The following is a 10,205-nucleotide window of genomic DNA, read 5'->3' on the forward strand; positions in this document are numbered from 1 at the left end:
CCTTCCCCTTCACCCGGTCGTAAAATCACGCGTTCTCGGTAGCATCGAGGAGGGCTTCTCAGGACCGAAAAGAACTGAGGATTCGAATGGTCTCTGGAAAAGTACGTCGCAGAACTGATTCGGACTTACCAGGTCCATCTAGGTCTGGAGAGATCTTGAAAGTCCTGTGTACGTCCAATCAGAACCAAATCCTCGACTCGGGTTCATTTCGAAAAATTTGGAAAATTACTTTTGAAATTCCAATGCGAAAGTCTTGAAATTTTGAGTGATTACAAATTGACATTAAATTTCTGGACATTTTTTTCGTTAATGAATAGTCAATCTTTTGAATATCCAGTGGAATTCCAATTTTTGTACCATATGACAATGAAAATTATTGAATAGTGAGAAAAATTAGGTCATTATTTTTCCGGGTTCTCGATATATTGAGCATTCAATTAAATGTGATTTCCAAATTTAAAAATTAATATAAAAATTCAAGATGCAATTGAAATTATCATTTAGCATGTGAACTTCAACTTCTGTTGAACGTTTCTATCTAAAATGAAACGCGCAGGAAATCCTGGCAGTTGTCAACGAAATTCTCAAAGAAATTGTTTAAACAACAAATAGTGAAACAATTCATAAATTTTTTCCAATTTATTTCATGCAATTTTAATGACAATGTGGATATGAACGAATCAAAATTTGAGATGAATGCTGGAAACTTTCTAATTTTCCAGCATTTTTGAATAGTATCCGTCAATGGGAATAATCCCCCTATAACCGACAGTACAGATTTCTGCTGCAGTCTTTTACTGTACGAGTTTGATAGTTACCGTAAGAGCACTGAATCCTCCACTATTTTTCAAATTTCTCCAAACCCCCGATCACTGCAGAATAAAATCTTTTTCTTCTAATTTTAATGTTTTATTATTCACCGAGACATTCACACAATTGAGATCCTGTCGTAAAATGTAAATAAGTTTCTACAATCAAATTTCGAAAGAAAACAAGAATCCTTCGATGCAGTTCCGGTGTCCTCACCGTTTCCTACACTGCTCCCATTCAATTTTCGTATTCTATCATTTCCATCCTACAGTACGTACCTCACTCATTTGCGTCGCGCGCAATTTCCCCGGTAAGAAAAACTGGGTTATTCAATTTTCCCTTGGATATCATATTCTCCGGTGTACAAATATTAGATTATTTTTTTTATCTCATCACACGGAGAAAAAACTTGAGGGAAAAATATGTGACAACACGTAAAAGGAAGGCGAGATGCTTTTTCGGAGATTTTGACGTAAAAACGCAGAAAAAATGCGGACAAAAAATGAACAAAATTTTCCTTTTCAACTTCTGGAAATTTTATGAATGAAAACGTAAACACGACCAGTGGTTTCACGTGGTTTCTACGGTACTTTTTTCAAAAAAAATTTCCGAGTACACTAGGCAAGGATGCGTGCTTAGGGCGTATACAGAGCAAAATATATAGTGAATTTCAACAAATAGTTGGTGAAATTTAACAATCAATTAATTAAAATTGAGAAAAGATTTTTCAATTTCATTCGACAACCATTTGTTAAATTTTCTAAACAATACTAACAATAATCCAAAATAAGAATAATAATATTAATGGTTATTATTATAACAATTATGAATTATTCTTTATCAAATTCGATCTGTGTTATATCATAAGAAAAAACTAAATTAGATTTTTTTTGTGCCAATATAGATGAAATTTAACTTGGAATAGATCCATCTCAGAGAACACTTCAAAAGTAAATTCAAAATTAATGCAGATGCTGATGCACTGAGAGAAAAATAGGATTCTTCTGACTATATTCCATCACCATCGAATTATAGTCAAAAAGTCCTCAACAATTTTGCATGGATTACGGTAACCATGGCCGGAGAAGTGAGTACTACAATGGAATGTAGTCATTGCAACTGTTTTATAGTTCTACTCACGATAGATTAGTCGTGGTTACTTTTGAACTTTGGTTAGTTCAACTGCATTTTGATTTGCAAAAATGACGCTTGTGAAGTTACTATAATGTTATGTGCCGCATACAAAAAAAAAATCGTATCGTTCACCAAAACTGCCTCAACTATTTTCTTATTGTAAATCGAGTTTCAGATTCTTCTCTCAGTGTGTTTTGACATTATCAATATGTAAAAGAAGTTTATTCTTCTCGGGATATGAACGTATTCATAGATTTTTTTCTTGCAAACACTGAGATGAAAAATCGTTTGCCAACACACGTGGCAAGCGCTATTCCCCATGTGAGAGTACATTACTGCATACTCGCGATTTCTTAGGGATTTTTTTCTCTTATTCACACCCCCAAAGTTCAAATATTGGCACGACTTTGGCCACTGCTTGAGGCAATTTCCGGTAGTTTACGTTCTTTTTTTGTTTCATGAAAGACTTTAGACACAATGTATTCACGGTAACAACTGTTATGAGCGCCTGAGGATTTATATAAGAGTGACAAATGCAATAATCTGCAGAAGTTACTGAGGCGCGCGGAGAGGACCGAGAGGATAGTGAATAGAAGCTTTTCATCTCTTACACCTGGGGTACGCCGAGTTCACAGGTATGTGAAGTTCATGCACAAGTGAGTGCAGCTCAATGGAAATCCAACAGAATTCTCTAGCGAATTCGGTAGGTTTCTCTAACGGTCATCCCCATGTACTAAATTCTCTTTTAAAAAGAGAATGTAACGTTTTTTGTCAGCAATCTATTCCGCCATGCCTATGTTTAGGAATATTTCCATCTTAAACTTGAATACCTTTTTATTTAATTTCTTTCAAATTATCTATATTAATTATCTATTATATGTATTAATGATATCTTTATTTTTTTTATATAAAAGTTTTCTAATATTTTCATATATGTGGGCGTCCACATGAAAAGGGCCCACTTTGACGGTATTGGAGTTATGTATGTTCCGATAATCTTGATCCGATTTCTCACATTTTGAGCTCAAAATCAACCCGATAGAATGGAAACTGACGTCAGTATAGACAACCAAAAAAACAATTTAACATTGGTTTAAATGGGAGATGTGGAGAGAAAAACGTGAATATCTCGGAAAATAGATGCGACAAAGTGGGCCCTTTTCACGTGGACGTACACACGTACGAGTACAGTATTATCGTAATATCTTTAATGTATGCTATCATCATTTATAAAATATCTGATGACACAACACGCCGAATAGATTGGCTTCAAAAAAGTCACACTGGATGTATTATATATTAAAAAAATAGAATACATTCCTGAACCTTTTCCTTCGGAAACTTTGATATTAAATTTAGAAATCTAATATAAGATTATTCACTACAATTGACATACATTAAGCCCCATGGCGTAGGACATACGCGCGCGGACTAATCTAGTGAAATACAAAATGCAGAATTTCTGCAAAAAAAACAAAATGCATTGAATTTTTTTCAGTCAAATATCTATCGAAAAATCTCACGACAAAGCTGAAAATGCATAGAATTATTTTAGAATTTCGGAGAGAAAGCATTCGAGTCTCCTAGGAAACTTTTTTAGATCGTATGAGGATGGGAACTCCAAACTCACCAACGGAAGAGGATCGCAGTGGACATGAGGAGATTAATCCCGGTGGAACCTCTGTCGAGGCTTTTTTCGCAGCATCTGTTGTCTTCATCACCGGTGTCACCGGTTTCCTCGGTAAAGCGTTGCTGGAGAAACTCCTCAGGGCATGTCCCGAAATTTGCACGATTTACGTACTGATCAGACCGAAGAAGAATTGGGGTGTTCAGGAGAGGTTTGAAAGTCTTTTTGATAATCCTGTGAGTGGTTCATACACTATTCAATTTTTTAAAATCAATTTTCATTGAAATTTGTCTTTTCAATTTTGAGAATTTTTGCGGATGAATTCCCTTATTTTTTGTGATGGAAATTTGAAAATAAAGAGAAAAAAAATTCTGGGGAATAATCAAAAACTTAGCGCATCTGCAAGAGAATTGAATTTCATTGAAAAAAAATTTAGAATTCTGTTTGTATTGAAATTCTCTGAGCTCTCTTTTCCATATAACGTAAATTTCTCTAGCTAAAATCTCTGCATAATGATTTATATAAAAGAAAAAATCTAGTTTTTCTCGATTGAATTATTTCATACATGAATTTACAAAAATAAATTGATAAGTCAATGAATTGATTGAATACAGCAGAACAATTTGCATGAAAAAGACAAAATCTACGGTTTTTCCCAGAGATTATTATTAAATTTTTGCTGAAGGTATTCGACCGAATAAAATCGGAATGCCCCTCTGCAGTAAACAAAGTGATCGCCGTCAGCGGCGACGTAAGCCTCCCTAATTTGGGTTTAAGCGAAAAGGATTGTCTGATGTTGACGCAACGAGTGAACGTAGTGTTCCACAGTGCAGCCACTGTGCGATTTGATGAGCCCCTCAAAGTCGCTGTCGATTTAAATGCCAAAGGAACCGAGAGGATGATTGACTTCTGCGCTGGCATGATGAATCTCGTTAGCTTTGTTCATGTCAGCACAGCCTACAGTAATCTCGACCGTACTGAGGTTAAAGAGATTATTTACAGGTGTGACGCTCCAACGACTTCTCAATTGTGTGAATGAATATGAATGACTCAGAGAAAAATTTTTCTGATGTCATTTCATTCAAAACTCTTGGGCTTTGGATTCTATGAGAATTCTATTTGAAATTGCATTCATTATTTTGCGAAATGCTATTGACAATTTTACCGGTTTTCAGAAGATTTCGATTTTTTATTTTTCTATGGAATTTCTTCGTGAGATATTTCCGGAATAAGCTTTCTGAATTGTTTCTAATTTCTTTTTTATTTCTTGTTCATTACAAAATACAAAAAAGTTAATAGAAAATAAACTAGGAAATTCGTGAATCGCCTAAATTTTTTTGGATTCTATTAAACTTTGTTTTATTTTTTCAATGAAAAATATTCTGAAACAAATCAACAGAATTCGATTTTTCGATTTTCTACAGAAATTTCTCGACTCGAATTTTCCAAGTTTTTAGTTTGATTTTTCTAATGAAAAGAGAAGAAAAACAGTCGAACAAAATCAGAAAATTCATGCCGAGAAAATTTGAAAGATGAAGTTCTACCGATTTTTTCTATGAAATAGTTTCTATTAGACATTTTCTGTAATTTATTCTATCCGATAGAATCGGCCAGAAACGAATGTAATTTTCGATAGAAGTTCAGCAGAAATCCAATGGAATTTTCTCGTCTACGTTACAATATTCGATGAATTTTCCTCACTGGATAATTTTCTTCCCAGGGCAAACGTTAAATCAGGAGTTATAATCGACATGTGTGATAATCTGGACGACGAAACCCTGAGAATTCTCGAGGAGAAATTGCGTGGAAAGCACCCAAATACGTACACATTAACAAAGAGATTGGCTGAGAATATAATAATGACGAAGGGCAACGGTTTGCCACTGGCAATAGTTCGTCCGAGTATCGTCTGCGCAGCGTATCAAGAGCCCTTCCCCGGCTGGATTGACAATGTCAGCGGGATCACCGGAATAATGACAGAAATTTCCCGGGGAACAATCAGGAGTGTAATTTGCAATCAGAAGCTTGTTGCCGATATTATTCCACTGGATTACGTTGTTGACACCCTGATTTGCGTTGCCTGGTACAGGTCAATGCATCCTAGCAATACTATTCAGGTGTACAATTGCGTCAGCTCGATTGCTAATCCATTAATGTATGTGAGATTTTGTGGTATTTTATGGGTTTTACAGGATTTATCGAAGAATCTATTACAGTAGAGGCTTCGTATAAGACACCTCTCTATAAGATACCTCGCACTCCGAGCGCTCGAGGGGTACCCCCACTCTCGGCACTTTTATCGCCTCTCGAATGTTCATGTTCCGTGGGCTTCTTATAAGATACCTATGGCTCCGGCCATTTTTCAACGGGAAGAGAGTAGTTATAAGAAGGAAACGGTGTTAAGGGTCAAACGGGACGGACGAACGAAGTGATCATGAGGGTCTAATGACCTTAAGGGGGGGTCACACCACTTTTTTCAAGTAATGGAAATATACATCGATTTTTTTTTCACTTTTCCCATCGAAAAATCGTAATTTTTCGTCTGTGATTATTCTTGAGTTCACCAACAATCCCCCAACATCAGCTACCATTCTATCACGCGGCGTTATGTTTAGAGAGAAAAGGGAACGCGGACGATACAAATTCAAAACATTAAACACATAAATTGATTAGTTATCGATATTCAGTCAGTAAAAATGAAAATTTCATTGAATTCCGGTGCAACGAGCGAGGTATCTAATCCAATGACGTATGTGAGATTTTGTGGTATTTCCTGGGTTTTACAGGATTTATCGAAGAATCTATTACAGTAGAGGCTTCGTATAAGACACCTCTCTATAAGATACCTCGCACTCCGAGCGCTCGAGGGGTACCCCCACTCTCGGCACTTTTATCGTCTCTCGAATGTTCATGTTCCGTGGGCTTCTTATAAGATACCTATGGCTCCGGCCATTTTTCAACGGGAAGAGAGTAGTTATAAGAAGGAAACGGTGTTAAGGGTCAAACGGGACGGACGAACGAAGTGATCATGAGGGTCTAATGACCTTAAGGGGGGGTCACACCACTTTTTTCAAGTAATGGAAATATACATCGATTTTTTTTTCACTTTTCCCATCGAAAAATCGTAATTTTTCGTCTGTGATTATTCTTGAGTTCACCAACAATCCCCCAACATCAGCTACCATTCTATCACGCGGCGTTATGTTTAGAGAGAAAAGGGAACGCGGACGATACAAATTCAAAACATTAAACACATAAATTGATTAGTTATCGATATTCAGTCAGTAAAAATGAAAATTTCATTGAATTCCGGCGCAACGAGCGGGGTATCTTATTTAAAACCCGTTGATCCCTATTTTTCTCCTCTCTATGGGCGCGCGTAGTGGGGGCATAGGAGTTCCCGGAATTCCACTCTCCTACTGTCCCTAAGGTATCTTATACGAAGCCTCTACTGTATTTTTAAATTTTTTTCTACACGATCTGCACCGTCAGACAACTGTAATAGCAGTGATTTTCAGGAACGCGACAGGAAATTACTCAGAGGAAAGAAAAATCACGAAATTTAAATAAAAATTCAATGGAATGACAAATTGCCATTTCTCCTACTACTCCAGGCCATTATTACGGTTTTCAGCAATGTTAAAACTCAAAAAATTAGTAATTTATTCTTTTTAATTTACCATCGCTTCGAGTGGTAAATCTCACTTCTCTTCAGGGTAATCTATGTATTTCCATCTATATGAATAGAAAAAAATATATTACGACTTAATTTTAACAAACAGAATTTCGATAAAATTTCCTCTGAAACCTGATTTTCCTGTTGAATTTTTTCATACAATTTCGTATTAATTTTTGAACAGTTGGCGAACAATGGGTGAACTGGTTAACAAATATGTGTTAGAGTTCCCGTCCAAACACGTATTATGGTATCCAGGATTCTCATTTAGGACGAATAAATTTATGCATTCGCTCATTGCAGCAAGTTTTCATCGTCTCCCGGCATACATCGCTGATCTCATTTTAAAAATCCGAGGTGCCAAGCCAATGTAAGTACAGCTCATCCAGAGATGTGATAAATACAGAAGGGAAGTAATGAAGAAAAAAAAGTGGAAAAAGATTTTTTTTGTGAAGTGGCTCACTGCGCTTGTCTACATCAAGTATAGTTTTTTTTGCTGAAAATTAGTAATTTGCTTTCGGATGGTAAATTGGGGAAGAAGATATACCAGGCAGGAAACCTTAATATGATCCCTAAATGTCCCAAATGTCTAACATGAGCTTCATATGCTCTGGTTAAACATCCAACAGACACCGACTAAATTAAAATTGAACTGGTTTAAACTTCCACTGAACATTGACTGAACCTTGGTGAAACCTTGGTTAAACCCTGATTAATCACCGACTAAAGCCCCGACTAAACCATGATTACACGCGAGAAAAAATTTAATAGAAAAAGCGATCGAATTCGTTAGAAAATTCTATTGAATTTCTATTAAACTTTCTATCAGTTTTTGGCTGATTCTGTTGACATGTTCAATAGATAAAGTCAACAGAATTCGATTTTTCTATATAACTCATTCTTTTCATGTATTTTCTATAGAATTTACTCGATTCAAATTTTCTATGTTTTTTTCATTCTATTTTTCTTTTATTCTCATCAAGAAAATCAAACGAAAAAACTTAGAAAATTTGAGCCGAGGAAATTCTACAGAAAATATCTCAATAGAATAAGTTATATAGAAAAATTGAATTCTATTGACTTTTCTACTGAATATTTTCTATTGAACATTTCAGTAGAATCGGCCAAAAACTAATAGAACGGTTCAATAGAAATTCAATAGAATTTTCTAACGAATTCGATAGGTTTTTCTATTAAATTTTTTCGTCCCTGGAAACCTCGATCAAATGCTTTTCAATGCTATACTTTCAAAGCAAATGATGCGATCGCCGCTATCTTCGAACTCAACCAAGACAATATCCAAACGAATATTTAGAGCCATAACTGAAAAGATTTTGACGATTATTTTTTGAATGATGAAATCCATTCAGCATTCATCGACTAATACGAGACGATATTTCTCCATAGAATGGTGAAAATTGCAAAGCGCTTGGAACGTGCTGCACAAACTGGTGAATTTTTTTCATTCAACGAGTGGCAATTCAGGGGTGAAAATATGCAGCAATTGATCAGGACCCTCAAAACGAGCGATTCCTGTAGCAAATTCAACGTCGACATTGCCACACTCGATTGGGACACATATTTCCGCGCGTATATACTTGGCATTCGTGAATACATCTTGAAGGATTGTCCAGATACTCTGACGAATGCTCGAAACCGGCTCTCCAAGTGAGTTGACACGTATAAAAATATTGAAACGAAAAACTTTCTTCAAGAAATTCTATTCAATTTCAATTGAAGTTCTGTCAGACTTCTATTAAAAAATTCTATTTGTTTATTTGTCTGTTTGTTTTATTTTTTTGATAGAAAAAATACAATAGATTTTGATTTTTCTATAGAAATTTTTGGTCACAAATTTGCCGTTTTTTTCACGCTGCATTTTATAGTCATTTTTTTTCAGGAGAGTTGCATAATTTTAAAGGAAAATAGAATATTCAATAGAATTTCTAAATAATTTTTTCATAGATGCATTTTTTAAATCAATTAATTACTTGATATCGCATTAAAAAACGGACTTCTATTGGATTTTTTCTCACATGATCTATCCATGTGTTCTCATCATTTGTATTTCCCTAATTGCAGACTCTATTGGATTCACAAGTTAAGTCAAGTCCTCGTGAGCTTCGTTCTGATAAAAATGATCCTCCGAGTGGGTCAGGTGATGTTTACCTTTGATACATAGCAGAACGAATCGGGGAATTCATTGTCCATCCGTCGTCACACATTTATGAATGAAATCACTGCAGTGTTATAGTTTGAACTCGCGGAGTTGCAATTAAATCAATTGCAACCGATAAAAAAGTTTTGTAAAAAAAAGGGGGAGGATTTTTAAGACAAGAAGAGCGTGAAATAAAATTTGGCTCGATGATGATAATGAACGTGTTTTACCCTCATTACCATCATCAGATTAATTTAAATGATCCGAACCTTTATTCCCATTACTATTAAGGGATTCCTCACTGCGAGAATTAGGTTCCAGATTTTTAAATGCTGTTTATGATCTGCTCCTCCACCCGCTTGAACGTTCAAACTTGCGGCAATTAAGACTCAAATGTTAATTTCATTCACTCAACATTTTTTTTCTTCCCAGAAGAAGCAGGAGGAGCATCTCCGTCGATCATTAAAAGCTCTCTTTTTAATTTCGCGGTAATTCAAGGAGGAAATGAGCGATAGAATCCAATGAACGCGTGGATAAATCCATTTGAAAACATTTTGAAAAAATCGCTTGGAGTACCGCCACACGTACGCCAGCGGTATCTGTCGACTGTGCATTCAACTCCTCATCTTTGAAATTTCTCCCCTCCGATTGGTCCAGTGGACGGCGGCCTATTCCCGGCGTATATCCAACAAAGACAGGACGAGCGAGAGATGAAATTCGGCTCGATGGTGATAATGAACGTGTATTACCCTCATTACCATCATCAGATTAATTTAAATGGTCCGAACCTTTATTCCCAT

General features: G+C 35.7%; 1 protein-coding gene across 2 annotated transcripts; it reads left to right on the forward strand.

The window, feature by feature from the left end:
* Nucleotides 1-2,496: 2,496 nt before the first annotated feature.
* LOC107041144 (putative fatty acyl-CoA reductase CG5065) lies at nt 2,497-9,621 on the forward strand. Of its 2 annotated transcripts, none has more exons than XM_015261550.1 (7): nt 2,497-2,579; nt 3,545-3,807; nt 4,257-4,573; nt 5,292-5,726; nt 7,432-7,617; nt 8,655-8,915; nt 9,330-9,621. In XM_015261550.1, the coding sequence occupies exons 2-7, from the start codon at nt 3,550-3,552 to the stop codon at nt 9,427-9,429; spliced, it is 1,557 nt and encodes a 518-aa protein (XP_015117036.1). In that variant the 5' UTR covers nt 2,497-2,579; nt 3,545-3,549; the 3' UTR covers nt 9,430-9,621. The 2 variants fall into 2 exon arrangements, with proteins under 2 accessions (XP_015117036.1, XP_015117037.1); XM_015261551.1 differs by having other exon boundaries at nt 2,508-2,579; nt 3,532-3,807.
* Nucleotides 9,622-10,205: the final 584 nt, after the last annotated feature.

This window comes from Diachasma alloeum, unplaced genomic scaffold (assembly GCF_001412515.2).
Source record: "Diachasma alloeum isolate Michigan unplaced genomic scaffold, Dall2.0 Dall_scaffold_00358, whole genome shotgun sequence".
NCBI classification, from domain to species: Eukaryota; Metazoa; Arthropoda; class Insecta; order Hymenoptera; family Braconidae; genus Diachasma; species Diachasma alloeum.

What these genes read in the sequence shown, in the direction of transcription:
- LOC107041144 (XM_015261550.1), top strand. Translation starts at nt 3,550, where the DNA reads ATGAGGATGGGAACTCCAAACTCACCAACGGAAGAGGATCGCAGTGGA. An exon ending in AAAGTCTTTTTGATAATCCT is followed by an intron (nt 3,808 to 4,256) that starts GTGAGTGGTTCA and finishes TTTTTGCTGAAG; the next exon opens with GTATTCGACCGAATAAAATC. An exon ending in ATCCGAGGTGCCAAGCCAAT is followed by an intron (nt 7,618 to 8,654) that starts GTAAGTACAGCT and finishes ATTTCTCCATAG; the next exon opens with AATGGTGAAAATTGCAAAGC.